At 41.6% G+C, this 24,798-nt stretch overlaps 1 protein-coding gene across 2 annotated transcripts in view; it reads right to left on the bottom strand.

The window, feature by feature from the left end:
• The window catches only part of LOC117552578 (phospholipid phosphatase 4-like), a 73,803-nt gene that overhangs the window by 40,370 nt on the left and 8,635 nt on the right, over positions 1–24,798 (bottom strand). Inside the window, exon 2 of one of the 2 annotated variants that reach the window (XM_034226167.1) lies at positions 13,982–14,030. The exons of the other annotated variant lie outside the window; for it this stretch is intronic. Coding sequence (XP_034082058.1) covers positions 13,982–14,007 — 26 coding nt within the window. The 5' untranslated portion in view covers positions 14,008–14,030. The remainder of the gene's footprint in view (positions 1–13,981; positions 14,031–24,798) is intronic. 2 annotated transcript variants of the gene reach the window in all.

The following is a 24,798-nucleotide window of genomic DNA, read 5'->3' as shown; positions in this document are numbered from 1 at the left end:
CTGCCGGGGGTCCTGCCAACCCTATGTCCTGTGCCGTTGGAGGTCCCGCCGACAACTCTTTTGCCGGGGGTCCTGCCAACCCTATGTCCTGTCCCGTTGGGGATCCCGCCGACTACTCTTCTGTCGGGGGTCTTGTGAACTCTATGTCCTGTGCCGTTGGAGGCCCCGCCGACAACTCTTCTGCTGGGGGTCCTGCCAACCCTATGTCCGGTGCCGTTGGAGGTCCAGCCGACACCTGTTTCGTCGGGGGTCCTGCCAACTCCATGTCCTGTGTCGTTGGGGGTTCCGCTGAGAGTCCTGCCAACCCCATGTCCTGTTCCGTTGGAGGTCCCGCCGTCACCTGTTTCGCCGGGGGTCCTGCCAACTCCTTGTCCTCTTCCGTGGGGGATCCTCGATTTTGAAAGAATAACAACTGGTGACTTCTAGAATTGTGTGAGCAACATTCTGTTTTTAGACTTCTCTGTTTCAGTGTGTGTACTCTGTATAAATGCTCTGTAGTTGATCTGATTGAAATTGTGATTTTAAATCTCAAAACCGCTACAGTATCTGTCAGGCAGAAACTTGGGACAACTAATTTGACTAAAACCTTAAAACTGAACTAACTGACTGCTAGGGTTAACTTTGATTGAAACATTTATAGAATACTAAGAGCTTTATTGAGTAGGTGTAACTGTATTAAGGCTTAAACTCATAACTTTATAACTTAGGGTTTAATGTAATTGTAAAACCATTGTGCCACTGAAAAGACAATCACAACTCAGGAGGTAGCCAGGCTCGATTGAGGCCCATCAGCTCTGATCTGCGGCCACTTCCCCCCCAGAAACTGTATTTAAGTCTCATCCTGGTCACTGACCTGCCAGTGTGCAACTCGATTTTGACAGGATAACAACTGGTGACTTCTAGAATTGTGTGAGTAACATTGTTTTTAGACTTCTCTGTTTCAGTGTGTGTACTCTGTATACACGTTCTGTAGTTGATCTGATTGAAATTGTGATTTTAAATCTCAATACTGCTACAGTATCTGTCAGGCAGAAACTTGGGACAACTAATTTGACTGAAACCTTAAAACTGAACTGACGGCCCGTCCACACAGCGGGGTGCGTTGAAGCTTCCAACGCTTCTGCCCATTCACTTTGAATGGGGTGACGTCACTTTTAGCCCAACTGCATTTTGGGAAGCGACGTGGAGCGTTGCTGGCGTTGCTGGCTTCAAAAGTTGAGCAATGTTCAACTTTTGACGCCTCGACGGAGGCGTCAGTCAATGAAATCCTGTTTATGCAAATCTGCCAGTACAAGCGCTAGCCAATCAAACCGCGTGTATGCTGGGAGAGACTACGCAGGTCATTTCCTCATATTCCAAAAAATGGAGGGAAAATTCATTATAGCGGTAGTGAATCACCCGGTGCTGTATGATCAGTCTCTGTTCATCTACCGGGATACAAACCGGAGGAGCGAGGCATGGAGGGAGGTGGCAGAGACAGTGGATGAAACTGGTAGGTTTTCGCCTGTTTGGGGATTTTATATCCAGTTTACTTCGTTTTAACATTGCTATTGCTTTGTATGTCGGGGGCGGGAGATTCATGTGATTGGTTGTTGGTCGCGTTGCTCGCAAAAAATCCCCAAGCTTCAGATACGCCCACCTCCAAGCGTCAACGCACGCTGCTGTGTGGGCCACGGTTGTCAGCATTAAATTAGCTTTTTACTTATATAGCAAATGCATAAACACGCTATAAAAGCCATAGAAATGGTGGTCCTTTGTGAGGATTATCCTGCTGAACATAACGTGTAAGTATCATAAAACTGTTATTTTCTGCCATAATTAAAAATCCAATGGGCAAATCCCATTGGCTTCTTCACTCCCATGTCAGTCGACAGAAGTACGTCAAGGCTGAATGCCCTCCATGTTTCCATTCACATTTGATTGCAATTGCACTCTGAGGTGCAAACTTTGAAATCTAGGAGGTAGGTGTTTTGTGAAGGTGCTGAGGAGAGAAAGGAATTCGAGCTGACCATCTGCCAAATCTGGGACATAATATGAAATGACTTCCCCCTCCACATCAGAGCTGGGCTATCATCACTGCCTTTCTCAATCTGATGGGGCCCACATTACTCTAGTCATTTAATCATATGGCATGGAGCTAAAAGAAAAAAAGTGACTTATGAGATTTACAATCTATTAGATGAGAGGATGTGTGGAGCCCTGAGGGAAATTCCCACCCGTCTCTGTTCAGTGCATCCTCTGGTTGATTTACCACTGGTACATTCCCATTTCTTCACTTACACGCTACCCGATCCAACTGGATAATTAAGCCAGCTATTAAAGCTAAATGGACAGTGGTGAATGTTTGAGAGGTAGGGCGTTGAAATGCTAAAGTTTATATTAAAAAAAGAAAAGAAAGGAGTATTGGTTTAAATGTGAGTAGGGTTTCAATTAGAAATAGTAAAGAGAGAGAATGATGGAGCAGACTGTTTTCTGGCTCTCTGATTCCTGGCTTAGTGTTTTCCCGGTGGTGGGTAACAGCCAGTCTTTGGACAAATCAGCCCCATACTGGACGGCGACACAACACATCCTAGCTGAGGCGTTTGGTTTTTGCTTTCAAGTTGTTCAGTAATTGATGTGCTTTTTCAAAGAGTATGTGTGTAGTCAGTTTAGCTGAGATTTATTTTCATCATCTATTTTTGAATCAGGGAAAAATACAAATATCTGGTGTCAGATGTGCTATATAAATCTGATCATGACCTGATATATATTTAAAAGTTGAATTAAGGTCTTTAGGGAACACAAAAGCTCAAAAAAGAAGAAAGGACCAAGGCACACTACTGTCGAAGACTTAAAAGGCATTACCAGAAGGATATTTCATTGTGAATTCCTCAAAACACTGACAATGCTTGTGCATGTTAAGATAAAGATGGGTAACAACCCACACATGGCGACACAAACAAACAAACAGAATGGCTGTTTGTGCAGCTATAGGCGTGGGTTCTATCCATCCGATTAAAGGCTTTTTAGCGTTTTCAAGAAAAGTGACCTTTGAAGAAGAACCAGAGAACCAGGATTGCCATTAGGAGAAAAACTGAGAAAAATAACGTAATTAGTAAAAGGAGTTTTCTGAGATTTAGGTACATTTTTTGTTCTGGTTCTTCCTGAGAGCTAATCTCAAATGTGTTTGTTCAATTTAAGGCTAGCTAGTTTAAAAAAGGCACAGGGGGAACCAGACACTTTGATCCAATGGCAACAATAAAGCTCACTAACGAACATTTTAAATACAGTGGCGTGGTATTGATCTTCTTAACTAACAAGAAAGCATATAAACATAATCCATGATCCCAAATAATCCGGTATTCCTTTAGATACAGTTTCTCCCATGTACATTTTGGAAATTTCAGTAACAGAAAATGAACAGCTACATTATGAATGTACCTGATGTGTGACAAATAAATCTTGACCAAGTATATTAGGCATATATAAATGGATACCTTTTCACAATGCCCTTCATCTTTTTCAGATTTGTGCATCCAAGAAAATATGCTGCCACAATGTTGTAAACAGCAAAAGAGATAATCTTAATGATTAGTGTCCCAGTATGTGAGCAGTGGTTTATGTCATATCCACGGCTTACACTTTGAACGCTGCTGGGAGGGAAAAGTAGAGCACAGGTTTTCATTAAACCTTCAGTTTCTTACTACACAAAATATATTTTTTAATCCTGCATTTGCTATTCAAGCAAAATTAAACTCCTCCGGCACGTCTGGCTTAAGATAAATACAACCGGGTGTCAGTGATTTAATAAAACGCTGCTGCTGTTGCAATTCGATTAGAGGTGGGTCGCAGTGGAGATAGAGGGGAGCCCACTGACAGACCGAGGTTACATCCTTGATTTAATGATGACGCTTTATTCTATTCATTATTTGACGCGTAGACCAAAGCCCACTGCTGCTACTTTGACAACGAATGTGTGCTTATGTGTAGAATCTATAGTGTTAATCATGCTAGCAACAATATGTTAGATTCACATTAATTCCACAAAAACAGGACATTTGAGGCAGCTTCTTTTGGTTTGAAGGTCGCCACCCTTCAGTGGAATATGTAGAAACAGAAGTCATTAAGCCTGGAGGTGAGGTTTTTTGGCTGGGTATGGCAATAGGTGTAAAGACTGACGTTTGGAGACAGAAGTGAGATCTTTTGGGGCTGCTGCAGTATTGTTCCTCTAAGAAGAAGCATATCACCTTTTTTTTGCAGCCTATAACAAAAAAAGAAACAGATGAGTAAATTAAATTGTTAGCTATTAAAACAAGTCAAACACCTACCCTCATCATTTAATATCCTCATCTGAATTCCCCACACAACAAACTGCCTAGATAACCATATTCGATTAGCATAATTACTGGGACGTGTTCATCCAGAAAACACAATATTTCCTGGAGGTTTCTTATGCTTCACTCTGCTCGGCAAGTCAGAATTCTGCGAGTGCAGTAAATGTCAACTCTCTCCTTTCTGTTTGTGTTAGTGTTTACAGTCAGGGCCTCTGTCAAACGTGTCAGGAATGCACAGTCACAGTGCTGTCAGATGCAGGGGAGAGGGGAGAGGGGAGATGCTCCTGGCTAAAGAAACGTAGGGTCATTTTAATTTTAATGACCCATGCACACTGGATGATTCAAGACGGTTTGTTAAAGAGGCACAAATATAATGAGAAAGCAAACGACGGCTGACTCGATCCGAGCCCAGGACACACTTAGAAAAAGGTCAGGAGCACGATTTGGAGACAGGTATTAGGAAATGCAGCGGTGTGAAGCTGGCAGAACATGGCCACAGGGACACAGGGGGATTGGGGAATCAGGGAAGCATGGTGGTGGCGGAGAGATAAGTCTCTACCCCACAGCAGGGGGAGAAAGCAGCCGATCCACTACACAGAGATGATTTGCCAGCAGCCTTCGCAAATGCTCCACAGGTCCAAAGGCTTATATTTATGGACCTTGCTGAGTTAATGCATGACTTTATCGGCCCATTGGAGCCGGCTCATCAGATTTGGGAGAGCTTTCTGCATCTCTTTTGTAAAAGGAACTGTCACCCTCTGATGCTCCTATGTAGTACTGTAGTGCGCAGGAGTTATTCTCTAATGAAGTGTTGTAGTTCAATTTTCTGGTGTAATGGACTCTCCGTTCGCATCTACATGAACTTGAACCATTCGTTTCCCATTTTTTTTACACTATGACTGATGAAACCATTAATATGATCAATGTTCATCATTTAACTTTCTGACAAAAAAGAGAAGAAAATCTATTTCCAAAATGAGGAACTATTGCCTTAGAGTTGAAATATCAAGGATCTAATTTAAGTAACACACTATTCATTGAATCTATGGCCCAGTTAAAGTATTGCAATATTTTTTATATTTGCAATTTTACAAACTGGGTGTCTGTGGCGTCATTCCAAGAAACAAATGCTGTTTACAGATTTTCACTGTTTACATAAAACATTTGGAAGTATGCACACGCTTCAGCACAATTATTTAGTTTTCAATCAATTTCAAATAAAACTCCTTTTACTATGAATTGAAGTGTCAGTAGGAACGTGGTTTCCACAGCATATGCCTTGTGTTTTGGGAACGTTTCTATCGAAGCTACCAATTATTGGGAAATTGGATTCCCATTCTATTCGAGTGATTGAAAAGGGACTCCTCTAGAAGGAAGGCTAAGATTGACAAACAGGCAGCAATTCTTGATTTCTATCATTGATGTGTATTTCGACACTCGGGCAGAGCAGAGTGATGCCCATCATACTGTATACATAAAACCACCTTACATGACCCTTCCAAAATGATTTGTTATATTATTGATTATTCCTTAAAAAAAACTTAAAACTATGAGTATTCCTTCTATTAAAGAGAAGATTATTTTGTTTATTTCAGCTATACTAACCTCAGGGCTCTGCTGCAATCTTTATATAATCCACACTTTCTGAAGGGTGAATACACATGGAAGTTATGTATTTATCAGTTTACCACGAAATGCTTAAAACTACAGGTCAAATCTGAGTTTCACTGCATTCCCTTGCTTTGACATTGATGATCAAAACATAAAACAGGCAAGCGCACTGAAAAACGGAATAACTGACTGTCTCTGTTGTTGCCTCAAAGGTTAAGGAATATGTCTCAGAGCAAGCACCACGTGTTTCAAATCCCAGCACTTGGGGCGAGAGTGGGTTGGTGCTTTTACAACAGGTTTATTAAGTTAGGCATGAGGGTAACTGTGTTTGGAGTATCATTACATTACATTACATTGCATTTAGCTGACGCTTTTATCCAAAGCGACTTACAATAAGTACATTCGACCAGGAAGACACAACCTTGAAGAAAACAGAATCATATAAGTACATCAGGTTTCATAGAGCCAAACATTTCAAGTGCTACTCAACTGGCTATAGATAAGCCAGTCCTTTATTAGAATATAAGTGCTTTGTTAGTAATTCTTTGTTAGTAATTCTCTCGCTCGAAGTGGAGTCGAAAGAGATGAGTTTTCAGTCTGCGCCGGAAGATGTGCAGGCTTTCTGCTGTCCTGATGTCAATGGGGAGCTCATTCCACCATTTTGGAGCCAGGATAGCAAACCCACGTGTTTTTGCTGATGGGAACTTGAGTCCCCCTCGCAGTGCGGGTGCAGCGAGCTGTTTGGCTGATGCAGAGCGTAGTGCACGCGCTGGGGTGTACAGTTTAACCATGTCCTGGATGTAGGAAGGGCCAGATCCATTCGCAGCATGGTACGCAAGTACCAGTGTCTTGAAGTGGATTCTAGCAGTTACCGGAAGCCAGTGAAGTGAGCGGAGGAGCGGAGTGATGTGGGAAAATGTAGGAAGGTTGAAGACCAGACGAGCCGCTGCATTCTGGATGAGCTGCAGAGGTCGGATGGCACATGCAGGTAGACCAGCCAGGAGGGAGTTGCAGTAGTCTAGGCGTGAGGTGACGAGAGCCTGGACCAGAACCTGCGTGGCTTTCTGGGTCAGCTGGGGACGTATCCTCCTGATGTTGTAAAGCGTGTATCTGCAGCAACGGGTTGTAGCAGCGATGTTTGCAGTGATGTTATCTAGGGTCACACCCAGATTCCTTGCAGTCTGAGTCGGGGAAACAACAGAGGTGCCGATGTTGATTGTCAGGTCAAGAGTGGGACAATCTTTTCCTGGAAGGAAAAGCAGTTCAGTCTTGTCAAGGTTGAGCTTGAGGTGATGAGCAGACATCCACTGAGAGATGTCTGCTAGACAAGCAGAGATGCGTGCGACGACCTGGGTCTCTGAACGGGGAAAGGACATAATTAATTGGGTGTCGTCAGCGTAGCAGTGGTATGAAAAACCATGCGGGCTAATGACTGATCCGAGCGAGTTTGTGTACAGGGAGAAGAGGAGGGGACCAAGAACAGAGCCCTGAGGGACCCCTGTAGTTAATTGACAAGGGTCGGACTCGGACCCTCTCCAAGTTACCCTGTAGGTACGGTCTTTGAGGTATGAGGTGAGGAGGGAAAGTGCAAAGCCTGAAACTCCAAGTATCAGAGATAAAGACAGAGGAAGGGACGAAGAATAACACACAGACAGCCTGATCACTCACGCTGGCAGTGATGTCGGACACAGATATGCGACCGGGACACAAGCCTGACATTTATCACAGTTGACATGCTTGTTTTTTATCCGAACAAATGTCAAAGTTGACAGCAGCGGGGGAGAGGTTTCAGCCTTGTGCTTTTATTTTTCTTTGAAACGTATATGCCTTCATCAACAGCATCTGCAGAGTGCTGAAGCTGGTCATTAGCAGCATCAGGAGCCAGAGAGCACTAATAGATACCCACGGACACAAAAACCAACACACAACCATTTAAGCATCATACTCTTCTTTTACTAACAAACATGAACAAAAAACACAAACAGATAGTGATGTAATGCTTGTATGGATCTATATTCACTTAAAAAACACATGTTGACACATCTCTTCATGAGTCACATTTTTTGCCACTTAGAAAAGTATCATTGCTACGACTACAAATATTATGTTTCATTATTATGTATTCCTTGTTATTTTTGTTGTGTGTTGTCAATCATTTTTATCTGGGATGAGTGAATAGTATTTGGCAAGAAATGACACTTAGTCAACTTGATTTGTTGTTTTGAGAAGATTTTTTAGAAACCTTAAGGGATGTGTTGGTTTCACCTGCAAGAAAATGTAATGACTTCCTTTTTTTGTTTTTCTTTAAACCACATGACCAAATATAAATACTCCCATTGCACATGACAATAACATACAAGGATGTAGGGATAAATCCCAGTTAAAGCCTTTAACACTGCAGGTGTTTACTTTTACTCTGGCTGTGTGAAGCCCTGTGGGGTTTGTAGCCCCCTTTTAATTGCCTCTTATGTCAATCACATGACGCAGAATAGTGTCTCCTAGTGGAAAAACATGTGCTGGAAATGATTGATGGCTAAATAGAAAAAAGGATTGACCTTATATCCTTGGCTTTCAACGATCTGGTGGAAATCAGTTTAGGGGTTTTGAAATTACGAGAGGGTTGCAGAATGGATGCAGAGAGAGGAAATTAGATAAAGATGCGCGTGGTCAAAGACACAGCATGCCAGTTTTCTAGAAACAATTACAATTAAGTTATTGTACCTTAGCTCGCTAATTCACTCGCTAAAGTCAGCAGTGATTGCAGCGCACCGCACACAGAGGCAGGTAAGGTAACCCTTAGCGCCTGATTGCCCCAATTTGAACCAACACTTTATCGAAACTCCTTCTCAGAGTCCTTAGTCCCTCAAATCATAACATACATTAAGCACATATTTTAAAGGGGGAAATATCATGCCCATATGTTGGCTTTAATTGTTATTTTCTTTTAGATATTTGTGCGTCCTGGGAGTGCCTTTATTGAGAGATGCAGGATTCAATTCAATTAAATTCAAAACCTTTATTTATCCAGGTAAAATCCCATTGAGATCAATGATCTCTTTTTCAAGGGAGACCTGCAGCAGTAGGTTCCACAAGAAGACATAAAAACATAAACAACAGAACAACAAAAGGACATCATACAGCAAAATGTACAGGGATTACAATTTACATATTTAACCACATGTACAGGTACCAACAGCATCTGATTTTGTAGCATCCAACCGAGCTTTAAAAACATGTAGTGGTACTAGCTTGGTAATTTTCCATTCTTTTTGCAGACTGTTCCATGTTAGTGGAGCTGCACATCTAAAAGCTTTCTTCCCTAAGACAGTCCTAGCACTTGGCACATTTAATAAAACCACAGCATGCGATCTCAGGCAATAAGTACTTTAAATTCGCAGAGAGATCAGGGAGCAGATATAAGATGGTAGTTTATCCAACATGGCTTTGTAAATGAAAAAGTACCAGTGACTGAGCCTCCGTACAGTAAGAGATGGCAAAACCGCCTTGGTATACAGGGTACAGTGATGCGTAAGTGCTTTACAATTTGTCAAAAATCTCAGTGCACTGTGATACGCAGCATCTAACTTGCTCAGGTAATTGGCAGGTGCATTCATATTATATATAACAAATCACCATAATCCAGCACAGGTAAAAAGGTCACAGTGACTAGCCTTTTCCTGGCCTCAAGCGAGAAACAGGACTTATTTCTGTAAAAGATACCTAGCCTAACCCTCAGCTTTTTAAGCAGGTTATTGACATGAAGTTTAAAAGTGAGACAGCCAGATACCCAAGTATTTGTAACAGGTAACCACTTCAAGTTGTATTCCTTGCGTAGTTACAATATCCAAAGCAGTCTCTGGTGTATTTTTAGCTTTAGCTTTCGAAAAGTGCATTACCTTGGTTTTATCCACATTTAAAAGAAGCTTAAGCTCAGAGAGCTGAGCCTGAATAATGTTAAAAACAGCCTGTAATTTAACAACAGCCTTGTTAATCGAGGGACCTGCACAGTACATAACGGTATCGTCCGCATAAAAATGTAAGGTTGCTCCTTCGACATTTTCACCTAAACTATTAATATAGATAGAGAATAATAGCGGACCTAAAACTGAACCTTGTGGTACAATATTAGTGATGTTTAACCACTCAGAAGACAGCCCATCAAACTGAACACATTGGGACCTTTCAGAGAGGTAGTTTACAAACCACCCTACTGCATGGCTGACCAGCCTTTGCTTCAAAATGCGATGATCGACGGTATCAAAAGCTTTGGATAGGTCAACAAATAGAGCTGCACAACTCTGCTTATTATCTAAAATACTCGTAATATCATTTACCACTCATTGTGGCAGTGATGGTGCTATGTTGCTTTCTGAAGCCTGACTGATGTTTAGACAGGATGTCATTGTTACATAAAAACACCTTTACCTGTTCACTCACTAGGCGTTCAAGAACCTTGGCCAGAACTGACAATTTAGAGATGGGTCTATAATTGTTTAATAAGGTGGCCTCCCCTCCTTTTAGTAGTGGCAGGACATAAGCTGACTTCCATACTTTTGGGATTTTGTTCGTGCTGAGAGAGAGGTTAAAAAGAGTAGTAAGAGGTGGAGCAATAAAATCTGCAGCTATCTTTAAAAAGAAAGGTTCTACGTTGTCCGGACCAGCCGGCTTTTTAGGATCTAGCTTGGTTAAGACTTCACGAACAACATCAACAGTAAAAGGAGTAAAACTGAAAGGGTTTTCCAGACCACATTGTTCTGAGTCACCGACTGTGGTGTTCACAGAAGCAGAATTAGAAACGGAATGAAACAGAAAGCCACAGGACACAAAATGCTCATTAAAACAATTTAGTATGGTGGCCCTATCCGATATAGTGCCAGATACTGTGGTAAGGCACGGAGGTAGCTCATTACGGATATCACCGGTGGATATCGATTTTATGGCTTTCCAGAATTTTCTAGGGTTGTTCAGATTCTTTGTGGTAACTGACAGATAATACTTAGATTTAGCACTTTTGACATGTGAAGTGAAGCTATTTCTTAGCTGCCTAAAACGCAGCCGTTCTACCTCTGAGCCTAAATTCCTAGCCTTTGCCCAGGCCTTGTTTCTCTCATGTAGGAGAATAGATAATTCAGCAGAAAACCAAGGATTGTCTCGTCCCTTCACTCTAAATGTACGCAGGGGTGCATGTCTATCTATAATTTCCATAAAACCAAGATAAAAATAAGACCATGCAGTCTCAACATCAGCACACAAATCGATTTTTCCCCAATCAAACCCAAACAGATCATGTACAAAACCCTGCTCCACAAAATGTTTTATGTCTCTCTTGATGATAATACGAGGTTTAACCTTTTGGACCTTAGTGTCCCTAATTGTGGCTACAACACAGTGGTCACTCAGATCATTCGCAAATACTCCCACAGCTGAGTATTTATAGGGAACATTAGTTAAAATGAGATTAATTAGGGAGGATTTATTTGGGGACTTAATATTAGGGTGAGTAGGACTGTAAACAATCTGAGTAACATTTAAAGAGATACAAAGGTTTTTAAAATCCTCTGACACTGCAGTTAACCAGTCCCAGTTCCAAGTAGCACTATTTCCTTGTAGTCTAGTTGCGATAAAATATTTGCTAGCGAAGACAAGCAGTCTTTGACAGCTGAGGGGGGTCTGTAACAGCCCACGACCATGACCTGTTGACCCTTTGCCACTTCTATATTTAAGGCTAAAAATTCAAATTGCTTATTGATAGATTTGGAAACTACAGCGGTTACACTGAACTTATTCTTAACATAAATGGCAACGCCACCACCTTTATTAGGCCGGTCGGTACGATACACATTAAAACCATTTAAGGCAATGTCAGAGGCCAAAATAGATTTGTTTAGCCATGTTTCTGATAAAACAATGACGTCAGCGTCAGTCGAGCTCGCCCAGATACGGACAAAATCTAGTTTACCTAACAGACTGCGCACATTCAAGTGGATGAAACCCAACCCAGACCTAGCTTTAAAATCAGCAGGAGTAGCGATCTGACTACTACTACTGGGCGGACCAGGGTTAGGTTGTACATTTCCTGACAGTAATAACAACAACAAAAAACAGGCATCTTTTCCTCTTAAGTGACACACATACATTGTCATCTACTTTAGAATCACCGGAAAAGTCTGCGAGAGTGTGATTAGAGCTTAAGAAGCAGTCCTGAAGAACCATCATCGCAGGAAAACAAAAAAGACAAACATATTTTGTCGAGCAGATTGACTGTGACAAGGCAACCGGTAATTGTTTGTGTAACACATCTGAACCTTTGCAGGGGATGCCCACTGCGGGTGGCAGAACAGACCTGAATCCAGTAGACTCCTCAGAATGACTAGAGATCTTCTCATAGTCCAAAATAGTTAACAGGCACAGCAGAATCAAGATATGGGCCATTTTCCCAGACCAGGGAACCGCGATGTTCCTGGAGAAAAATCAGCACAGCAGCAAAGGACAGGCGAAAGCAGCAGCGTGGTTTCCCCGGGGTGAAAGCAGGCCTCTGCGACAGCAGAACCAGGACAGGTGGAAAGCAGGCCCCAGCCGTGGTAAAATCCTCCTCCGTACAGCAGCACACGCCCGGTGGATTGAAAGGGGGGGGCTGATAGTTCAGCGAGCCGGAGTCGAACCCGCCTTCTGGGCACCCAACTGCCTCTATTTTGGGTTTGTACTAGAACATGCTTTATTTTTCAAATAACACTTAATTTATCTCATGCTGATGCTGCCTGTCTGAACACACCTACATTCACCCTTTGTCTGGAACACTCTGTTGCATAGTGCTGTAGCGACGCGTCGACTTCAAAATATCGTCGACGACATATTTCCGCGTCGACGCGTCGCTACACACACGTGGGTCACCCAAAGCAACAAGCAGTTTGCAATCACACTTCAAACACAATGGAGACTGAAACGGCTACCACCTCCTCCTCACAGGATTGCGCACGAAGCCCCCAAACGAAAACATCTCGCCCTAGGTCTTCAAAAGCATGGGAATATTTTAAAGTTAGTCCAAAACGCAAAGATATTTATATATTTATATCTCACTGAGACTGCTGCATAGCCTAGCAGAAGCAGCAGCTAGCTGTGGTGGCTACCATTAGCAGCTAGCATTTGCTCTCCGATTTTTACATAAAATGGAATTATGGATTATAAATTCAATCATTTTTTTATACATAGACGTTAAAAACCTATGGATTCACCGATTCAGCCGCGTTTTTTCTCATTTTAATGCCATTGAACACGTCTTTTGATCAGATTGACAGCTACGGTGGTGAGACGATCTCCCTAGAAGCTCTGTGAAGGTACGTGTTGTGATGACTGTATTTGCTTCCCCTGTCGCGAGTCCGGATCACTCAGTGATGATACTATATACCTACATAATCTGTGGAGTCTCAGCTTTAATCGGATATATTGTATGTGCAGCTACGATAAGTAATAAGGGTACTTTTATCTTGAGTTCTGTGCCAATGTCCGTTAGCATTTTTCGCTCAGGGGTCATTTAGATGCTTCTTATGAGACTTGTGTTTTGTTTTGGTAAACATGGTTTGTATCGTCAGTTAGCTGAGATTATTTCCGTTAATCTGGTATAACACATTAATAGGTTCTTAAATATTAAGATCCCCTGAGACACAGTATCGTGAAAAACATTTTTTTACATTACGTTTTTTTTACATTACGTTTTTTATGAATTGAACAACAGAAAAAATAATCGTTAGATTAGTCGACTAATCGATCAAATAATCGCCCGATTAATCGTTTTCAAAATAATCGTTTCCCCCCAGCACTACTGTTGCAGCCCCCAAAGTGGCAAAATGTTGCAAAGATAATACTCAAGCCATGTCTTGAAATACTCAATTGGCTAGTTGTACAAGATGGCGTCTATCAACTTCCGGCGGCTGGGTGTGCGGTTGTAAACTTCCGGTCTATAGTAGAGCGGTAGAGGGAAGAGCGATAGATAGCGAGAAAGAGATAGCGTATAGATATTATATAGGCACTATTTTACACTCGATGTCTCCAAGACCTACCGAAGGTTAACATCAGTGATGTACATCGGCTCAAGCGGCAGGCTCAGCCCTGAGGAGCAAAAGAGAAAAGGGGTTCAAGATGTAGCTACTGTACATATCCAGCTACGTCGACAATTATGAAGGTAAGTGACAAACAAAGCTGTAGTTACTGGCTAACTTTGACAAATTGACAGTGTTGATACAGTGTAAAGCGTTTTAATGATGTACTATTACGTTTTTTTGGACAACATGAATGATATCCAATTCCCCACAGTTTCAAACAAAGAACTACCTTCAGGGAGAGTGAGCATCAGGGCTAGCTGTTACAGGTCCATGAGAAAGCATGAAAAGCCTCACGATCTCAAAGTAGGGAGGAAAATAAAAAGTGTTCATGTTCTGGGGTTTTGATGTAGCTAGAGTAGGTAACCTGTGATTTAGGATTCAAATAAGCCCAGCTGACGTGTTGCAACAGATTACATAGTGACAATACATTTGCTCACATCAACTGGTAGCTATGTGTGTGTAGCATGAAGGGGCTACACATTTATTTTCGTTTTGTAACCCTCTCGTGTAAAATTATAAATACATTAGCTAAACCCAAACTTAGCTTTCATCAAAGATTCTTAATGAGAGGTTGAAAACCGTCTCTGCTTTCATGGAAACCCCAGAAACTGGTTGTGACGGCTGCTGTTCTTTACTGAATGGTTAGTATAATCCATGTAGGGTCCAGTTAGTTGTATGGGCCAGTGTTAGGTAAGTGCTGGTTTTGTACCCTACATCTATGTTAAGATGTTCAACGTTCTACTAACACTATTTGATGTAGTTATAATATAAGATAATAAATTGAGAGAGCTGAGACAGGCGATACAAGCGTATCTGTTTGAATGTCCTCAAATTACAGTATTCCAAACAGCAGAACTTCTGTGTATGTGATGTGACTGACAACCTGACATGGTTTAGCCTTTTCCCACACCTATTACTTGCCTGATCAGCCTGCTCTCAGCTTTCTCATTTGTCTGTGTTGTATTGAAGCAGTGTCCTAAATGTAAAATGACTGACATTTTGTTTTAAGAACTGCTCACCTGTGGAGATTGCAGTGGCAAAGTGTTCCTGTGTAGCTGGAACAGCACTCTGCAACCACAATGTTGCACTGCTGTTCCAGACTGCAAACTACTCCACACTCAACCTGGCTGCTGTACCCCCTGTCCTCAGCTGCACTGAAACAGAGCAGCGATGGCACAAGCCAAGAACCATGGTAAGTACAGTATGTGTTCACTACCAATCCACGGTTTAATGAGTATTTCCTTTGTGCCAAGAGCTGATTTAGTATGTTGCATCAATGACCTTTTCAATTAATTTGACAATTATTTTGTGTAATTAATAGGGAGTGAAACCAGGCAGAGTGAGTGACATGGTGTTCATTTCCACTAAGCCAAAGCAGTTTACAGTTGCTGACGGTGTAAGGTAATATATATTGTCCTAAGTAATTGTATGTAGCCTGCTACAACTTTGTGATTGTTGTTCGAGTGTACAATTGTTCTTAAAGTCCTAATTATCATATAAACATGTTCAAAGGAGTACACGTTACAAGGCAGTGCGGGGGGTGCTGCCAGACCCAGATGTCCTCAAAGTCAGCGAGGCATACAAGGACTTCTCAGCAGACATCGCACCACGAAAAAAAAACGAATGGCTCACTACTCAACTCAACGACTAACACTCTTTAGAGGATATGTTAGAAATGCACACATTATATATATTTTTTGCATCTACTTTCTGGATATTGTACATCTGTTCATCTGTTATATAAACTAGCATTACTTAAATATGCAGACACTAATTGAAATGTTTAAATATGTATTTTTCCCCCCGATATAACATCAACCTATGTTTTGTAAAAGTTTATTAAATGAATCTGTAAAATGTTATCATATTGTGGATTTATTAAATTATGTATTTTCCTTTGTTATTTATGTGTGTGTTTGTTTTGAGGATATAATTAATTAGTACCTAAACATAGTATGGTATAACTGCTTTTTGTAATGAAATACACAATTGGTTTGGGAGCAAGAAATCTTTTAATCGTTGTTGCCCAGGCTTGCCGAAATGAATGGAAACTTATCTCCCGATTATAACATTGTGTAACTTGCTGCTGTTAAATACCGTCAAACTATGTGCAATATGTGCTTTATGTGCAATATATAGTTTATATACATATGCCATCTTTAATAACTGTAATATATATACCGGGCTGCTAAATCCTAAGAACTGCTACAGGATTTGATTTGTAGATTTGATTTGTTTTTGATCTGTATTTTTGAAAATTATGTAACTTTTTATCTTTTTTTTTAGCATATTGTTTATTATATTATAACTTAGTACTTTTTAACGCATGTAAGATATTCAACACTAAGCTGTCTGTGGCTCTTTCCTGCTTCAACGCTGCAAATGTCCCCTACTGTGGGACTAATAAAGGTATTCTGATTCTGATAACGGGACGAATTTGTACAAAGGGGCACACAGCAATGTAGTGCCGACTTTCTTACACGCTGGAAGGCCAATCGCTTTTCTTTACCCCGAAATCCGCTCATTCTTGCTCTCGGTGTGACATAACAAACTGTCAAGCTGTCAAAACTCTGTACTCAAACCGGAAATACTCAGCCGCACACCCAGCCACCGGAAGTTGATAGACGCCATCTTGTGCACAGAGCCTATTGGGAGGGGCGTACCCAAATGTATGTGCACAAGCACGGACAAGCATGTTTTGATAAAAAGATTAGAGAGTTAAGACCTGCAAGCGATATTATTATCAGCTCAAATAAACTGCAGTTGGAAATCAGAAAAAGACACTCCTCACTAACCCAGAACAGAACCTGCTTGAGAATCACCATCAGTTTAACTTTTTTACAAGTATCAAATAACCAAGGGCTATGCAAATCTGTGTAACTCTTCAATCTGGAACTTTTTAGTTCAACTTTTTCTATAGTATAGCGTTTAGTGTATATCTTAAAGGCCATGCAAGGCCACATAGGTTATTCAGATATTCTTTCTGAGTAGACCTCGGCTCAGGTTGCAGGGGCAGAACTACCCAGAAGTAACATTAGGTCACTGAACTTCAAGCACTAATAAGGACGATAAACAACAAGCCAACCAACAGAGAGGGAGCTGTCAATCACACCTCCCTGTACACAAGCACAGTGTATCAATCAAATGAATCAAACATAATAAATACAAGTGTGAGGCTTAACTTGGGTCTGCATGGCAGTAACAGTATATCACTGCTGTCTTACTTGGTCTAAAAGCTGCATTACAGTAAAATAAAACATTAAAATCAACTGTAAGGTTCCGGTGACGTCATCGCCCTGAATGGCAGCCTAATCCCTCGATTCCACCGGGTCCGTCTGCGTCGCGTCACGGCTGCGCCGCGGTTTTGGTCCGGCCTCCTCCGGCATCATACCCTCCCGGGCGCGTTTCAGAAGCATTTCAGTTTTTCTGGACAGGCTACTTTGTACAGACAAAGTTAATAATAATTGTAATATCCCAGTTACAAACGACATGAATCAAAGATGTGTTGCTGTATTTTAGAGGTAAAAAAATGCATAATTATTCAATTTACACAGTACCTGTAAACCGAAGGAGAACGCTGGCATTTCTCCTCCTACTTGAAAGACTACGGAGGGATAAATTAGTTTCAAAATTAGTTTATTTTGGGGATGGGCCGGATGCGCTGACCGGTCCACTTCCTGCCCGCCGCCTCTGCAACGCCTTGCGTCGCGTCGAAAAATAGACTTGAATCCTATTTTGAGCGGAGCCCAGCGCCGAGACGCTTCTGGGACGCTTCTGAGCCATAACGCGGCGCCTCTGGTGGAATAGCACCCATTGACTAGAGTGGCCGCAATTTTTGCGAACGCCGCGGCGCAGCCGTAACATGGCCGTAACGCGGCCGTAACACGACACAGACGGACCTGGTGGAATCTAGTAGTAAGATAGCAGCTCCTCCAAAGTAATAGTTAATTAACCCCGTTAGGTCGTCAAATAAAACAAACTGAGAATAAGCGACTTGGCAGTGGGGCAATAATGGGAAGAAGGGATGGAACCAATAAAAAAGCCGATGGACAACCTGGAAATGAAGAAAAAACGGATAACGGCTCACCTACGCAGGTATAGATGGCGAAGCTAGCGCTAGCTCATTGGGCTTAGCCAAAGTTTTGGAGGAGATACAAGACTTTCGAAAGGACACGAAACAACAACTAAGCGATATTAAGGCTGAGCTTACCAACGTTAATACAAAAATAACAGAGGTACTATGAAAGCGGGACTAAATCTATGAAAGTACTGGCATGGAAACTGAAAAAAAAGATAGCAGAGAATACAATCCACAAAATCAGGGATCCAAGAACCAAAATAATAAAACCAAATTAAGTGATATCCAGGAAGCTTTTGAAGCATTCTACAAAAAATTGTACTCTGGAGTTCCAGGGGGCAGCCTTACTCAAATTGACACTTTCTTAGCTCTATAGATCTGCCGACCCTAAATGAAGAACCAAATAAAATGATGACTGTTGACATAACTGAAGGTGAATTAAACATTGCAATAAGTAAACTCAAACTAAGCAAGTCACCAGGATCAGATGGCTATACGGCAGAATGGTATAAGGAATTTAAGGGCGAGTTAACACGGCATCTATTGCACGTCTGTCCGTCCTGGGAGAGGGATCCCTCCTCTGTTGCTCTCCCTGAGGTTTCTCCCATTTTAAACTGTGGGTTTTCTTCGGAAGTTTTTCCTTGTACGATGTGAGGGTCTAAGGACAGAGGGTGTCGTATTGTCATACTGATATTCTGTACACACTGTGAAGACTACTGAGACAAATGTAACATTTGTGATATTGGGCTATATAAATAAACATTGATTGATTGATTAACACCGATTATACTCTCAACACTCAATTGGGTCTTAAAAAAGGCTCAAACACCTCCCAGCTGAAATGAAGCGATAATATCTGCAACACCAAAAGAAGGAAAGGATAAAATGGAGTGTGGATCATTCAGACCAATATCTGTTCTTAATGTGGATTACAGGCTTTTTACTTCCATCATGGCCAGACGTTTAGAACAATTCCTGCCTAAATTGATACACAATGACCAGACAGGTTTTTTTGACAATGTCAAACACAAGACAACATACAAAGGACACTACGTGTCATCAGTACTCGAGTTGAAGGGGGATGAGGGGGGATGGCATCCCCCCTGAAATAAAAACGGTCAAAAATCATCCCCCTTCTAAAACTGCCATCCCCCCTTTCCATCCCTTATGTCATTTTATCAATGAACTTGGCACTGGTATTACTGCTATTTCAACATTAATTTTGCGCATATTGAGTAAAATACTGTGGGCGAGGGAGCACGCACACATGCAATGACATTTTTACGAAGTCACTGACGCTATGCTATGCGAGTGCCCTAGAGGGCGCCAGAGCGCCGCGATGCGCCTGTTTGATTGATGCCAGAAGCTGCATAGCAGCACTAGCTCAGGTAACGGTCATCACAATGGCCAAGCGACCAGGAGGACAACGCGATCTGAGGGACTTCATATTTAAAAATACTAAAAATAACATTTCAGGTCAGTCAAGAGTCAGTAATCTTAGTCATTACTCACTACTTTAGTCACCAAAGGTGGAATCTATGGACATAAGCAGCAATAACAACTTAGTTTGGAGTTTAGCTACGCTTTTCTCTCGTGTTAGCTAGCTGGTAAGACTCAAAACTGTTGATGAAATGATACCACCAGCACCAGAAGAGCTGAAACCCCTCCTTCAAGCAGTGAACACTCTGGTCATCTCCACAGCTGAGTGTGAACGTGGTTTAGTCAGATGAACATTTTAACCACAACTAGAACTAGCTCCCTAGAGGTAAAAAGCATGTCAGCCTTGCTTTTCATCAAGTGTGTTGGCCCTCCACTGAACAAGTTCAGACCAGAGGTATATGTCAAGACTTGGCTTCAAAGCCATTGCTTAACTAACAATCCGAAAGCAAGAGCCAGATAAATTGAGACCAAAAAGCATGATTATGAAAATCTTTGGAAACTTCTATGAGATGGGGGAGGGAGAGTGGAGTAGGCAGCCATTGACAACATTGGTCCTATTTTGTATTATCTGTATAATCTTTTAATATATTTTCATATTTTGTAAACAATTTCAATTTGCACTTAATGCCCTGTTAAAAAAAGTAACATTTGGAATGTTAACATAACATATTTGTATTTGAACTGCAATAAAATGATGAAGTGTTTAATTTACATAATGATTTAATTAATTACGATACCAGTTTTAATCGTATACCAGTAACTGCTTTTTTGAAAAAAATACACTATAATTCAATATTCTAAAAACTATTTTGACTTTATTATTAGTATAATCAGTTGATCCATCTGAATAATAAATGAGGGACTGTTAACCTACAAGATTTGTACCATAGACTTCCATTATAACCACATTTTTGTATCCCCTCCCCCCCTTTAAATTAAAGTGAAAAAAAGATTTTGCACTAATTGTCCTCTGCATTTGACCCTAAATGTTAGTGGTGCCATTGCAGTCCGGGGACCGACTCTAATTCTGAGGTGCCTTGGTCAAGAGCAATGAAAGGAGTATCTGAACATCCATAACATGCATGTTGTTTTAGGAGTATAATAATTATCTTTATGCTGGTTGGTCTCCCACCCTCGGCGGGTTATCAGCACAAATTATGTCCCCATATGATAAAATCCACCATCCCCCCTGATTTATTTTTACAACTTGAGTACTCTCTGTAAGCAACTGCCAGCTAGGTCTCTCAGTCACTCACTCCTGATCATTCACTGTGCAGTGACAGCTGCTACGGGCCTGATGTGTGAAAGTGAAACTATCTGATAGATAGAACAAAGGTAGCATATCAAAACGGCCCACTGGGCTGGGCCGGAACACTTACAAATGCGGGCCAGTAGGATTTAGGCAACAAAAAAACACAGCACCGGCCCACCGGGGAAACTCCCGGTATTCCCAATGGCCAGTCCGCCCCTGCTGGAGAGAGTATGTGTAAAAAAGCATTTGAGCTCCATACTGTTTCAGAAATAATCCTTGATGTGGATTTGAACATAATATGGCATTTAATCACGGCAGCATTTAGCTGAGAATCTCTCGGTAGAATTATCTTGCGTGAGCTCCCCCTCCTCCTTCTTTTTTTTTTTTTTTTAAAGCTACGGACCCAGAATCAGCACTTCTCTAACAGGGCTGAAATAGATGGGTATGAGGCATGGCTAGAATCGGTGATGTGTTTGGTATTTTGAGCAAAACACTTCATAAACATATTTTTTATATATCTGAGAGCTATAATATATGCCTAAAAATAGTATAATAGGAGACCTTTAAAGTTATAAAAGTTTACGAGACATGTTTCAACTTCTCTCCTACAGTGGGCTATGACCCACATGGGCTGTGTGCGATTCACCTTGCTGTGGCTAAAAAGAACCTGTCACTCTGCAGCGCATCGTCTGAAGGAAACCACAGAGTACACATCAAGGAAAGAGACTGATCTGACAGCAAAACCCAGGGGCCGAAGAGGGACAACAACACACATACACTCACACACACACACACATATAGAAGAGGGGCTTTTTGCTATGAGACTTAGGCCTAGGGACCGCTGCATGTATGAGTGTGTTGGAGAAAGAGTCTTTCATCTCCTCAGCCCCTCTTCTGTCTTTGTACACATAAGAAAATGAATCTGAGAATAACAGTAATGGAGCAGATCTAAGAAAATACCTGAGCAAAGGAGAAACAGAGGGAGGAAGTGACAACGAGAGAAGGTGAGTGAGATGGAGAAGGGATATGAATAGAAATATCACAATGGGAAGAAGTGTTAGAAGAGTACGGGGATCTTTCTCTCACCCCTGAAAGGAAGTGTCACTTCCAACACTCCGTCCACACCTCTGAGGTTGACAGGCTCCCTCAGCGCAGCCTCCACCTGCTGAGCACCAGCCGGGGTTCAAATATTTCATCATCTACAATACTAATAGGGAGATTTCAACATTGTCTTGGAGTTGTTTAAGTGTTATCTACATCTTCTTAATCGTTTCTGACAAGATTTTCATTTTTAACATCAAGAATCTGCACTTGCCTAGGGTTATTAAAGTGGCATTTAACAGAACACCGCACAGCAGTAAGACATTCTTCCAAAGGATCAGCAGTGTAAAATATAACTAGCAGTTCAATTCCAGCAATGTTCCAGCTGAAAATGTCAATTAGGAAATGCCTACCAGCATAAGCAGAATCCTCACTGTGACTGTGGTCTTAATGACTGGATTTCCTTCATTAAATGCCCCCCTGTAAACACGGTATCTTCTTATTAATTTTCTTGATTTCACTTTGTAATGAGAGCTGAGAATTCAGTCAGATTGGGGATGGAGGCTGCAACAAAATGTGAGAAACTATTCATCCTTTGTTTCACTAATGACTACAAAATTAAGTTGCGAAAACGAGCTGTGATTACTGTTAAAACTGAGAGCATACTGGATGAGACATTAAACTGTTCAGATAGAATATTATAAACTCTGTGCTATAGTGTCTGCTTTGATTTATTTCATCTTGACCTGAATCTGTCTATTGACCAAACGTGTTGTTTTCTCTGAGAATATACACTTTGTTACACCCAAACAAATGCGGTCTACATCAGCTGTACCAATAATAGGGTTATGTACTATCAACTACAGTAAGTGTAGTTGCAACAAGGCATGCCATGGTGATAGTAGTTTTTTTTTCTGTTTCATGCCTTGCTATTCTTCTACTGCACTACAGTACATTTCTGAAGGATAAGTTGTACTTTTTACTTCATAAAATGTATTTAATAGACATAGTAACAAGTGATTTTGCATTTTCAAATTTAAAAAAAACGTATAGTTATCACCTGAGTTCTAAATAAGCAATATATAAATGTGTTATGCACCAACTGCAACATATACAGTAAGTGATGTTATTTACTCATGATTTAATAAATGATTCTGCATTGGGACATTAGGGAATTCAAAGGTATTTTGAAGAAATCTGTTTGTCTTTATTTGGTGGCATTTTTGGCTACAAACTATTATTGTAGCTATATTTCTTTTGCAACTTTCCCAACCAAAGCGGTCAGTTTTGCAAATGGGAGGCTTTCATTACTTGACCACAGCCTAAGGCCACGTTTACACAGAGACGAAAACGAAAACTAACCGATGTCGATATCAAAAAAGTATTCCGTCCACACGGAATCGGCTCAAGAAACGTGTCCGTCCACATGAGACCGCTCGACCCGCTGGAGACACTGTAATACATATGCCGGGCCTGTAAGTGATACACCGAAAAATAAAATACACCGAAAGCAGCGAAGAAGACCCCCCGACAGTGTTTCCGCCAGACCAGGGCTGATAGGGAGTCCACCACCCCGAGAGCGGGGGGGGGGGGGATAATTTGGCTCGGCTCTCTTAAAGCGCCGGCTGTTTCGGCTCCCAAACGGCTCTTCATGTTACCACAGTTTACCACGGAGCCTCAGCTCACGCGCGTGCTCCACTAAAACCCCCCCACTCATTGCTTCCAAATCGTGCACGTTCCGTGTTGTCCTGTAGCAGTCCCCTTCGATGTCGGGGAAACGATCTTCAATACTCCGAAAAGAATCCCACCAGACTCCTTTGCCCCTCCAACAGAGGGATGTCCTTGTCCTTTTTCCTTTTCGTCATTTCAAGTGATAAAAACTCTCGATCTTCTCTGGAATTATTAATATTTTTGGACGCCCTCGGCTCGAGTTCAGGGCGTCCCGAGCTGAATAAGGCGGTCAAATGACGGCAAGACGCCCCCCTGGCGGAAACGCTGCCCCCCGAGCATAGTTGCCATGGTTGCCTGGTTGCCCTTCTGTTTATTCTCCGCGGTGGATTTAGCAACATGTAGTTCATGTAGTTCTCCATGTCCACTTGTTGCTGATGGTTGTGGTAGAGGAGCTGTAGATTTTGCACTAACATCTGTAGCATGGTCAGTAGCGTCTGGAGCATGAAAGCAACCCTGTGATCCGCCATTGTTGTTGTTGTTGGCAAAACACATCAGCAATGACGCGGGTGACGCGGAAGTGAGCAGCAGTGGTGGGGAGAGGCGGGGCTATGGCGTCATCAGGAAATTATCGTATAGAACGTACACACGGAGCCGTTTGGCCCCCCAGAGCGTTTCGTCCGCAGATCTATCCACCTTGGGAGCCTTTATTGTTTAAGGGCTCTGTTTCCGCGGTTCCATTACGGCGAACCGTCCATACGATACGAACTGTAGCGGATATAACCCGTTTCCTCTCCGTGTAAGCGTTGCCTAAATCACCATTTTGTTAGCTCATTTAGAGATAAGTAATGACCTAAAAGATACGGTATTTACCTACCAGTATTTCCCATACATATTTTTTTTTTTTGGTTGTCTAATGCAGTGGTTCCCAAACGTTTTGTGCCCAAGGCACACCAAAGGACAAGTAAAAATCTCAAGGCACACCTATTGTGCAAAATAGCCCTTATAACACGTGTTATCACTCATATCATGTAAAATATCTGTAAATGTGCATAATTATTTACTAATGCCAAATAAAATGTGACAAAGACAACTATATTACTCATGAAATATTTATTAATGAAATATTTCAGAAATTAATTTGAAACGTTATCAAATTAGGCTGTGTTGCAAAGCAGCAACACACTCATTTAAACCAGACAGGTCACAAAATAAAAAATGAGGCAAAGGAAACTCAGCAGAAATTCAGCACAGAGAACTGTCAATGCAAGGAAGCTGCATTGTCCATGGTCCTGA

This window comes from Gymnodraco acuticeps, unplaced genomic scaffold (genome assembly GCF_902827175.1).
Source record: "Gymnodraco acuticeps unplaced genomic scaffold, fGymAcu1.1, whole genome shotgun sequence".
Lineage (NCBI taxonomy): Eukaryota > Metazoa > Chordata > Actinopteri > Perciformes > Bathydraconidae > Gymnodraco > Gymnodraco acuticeps.
This window is presented reverse-complemented; position numbering and strand designations above follow the sequence as displayed.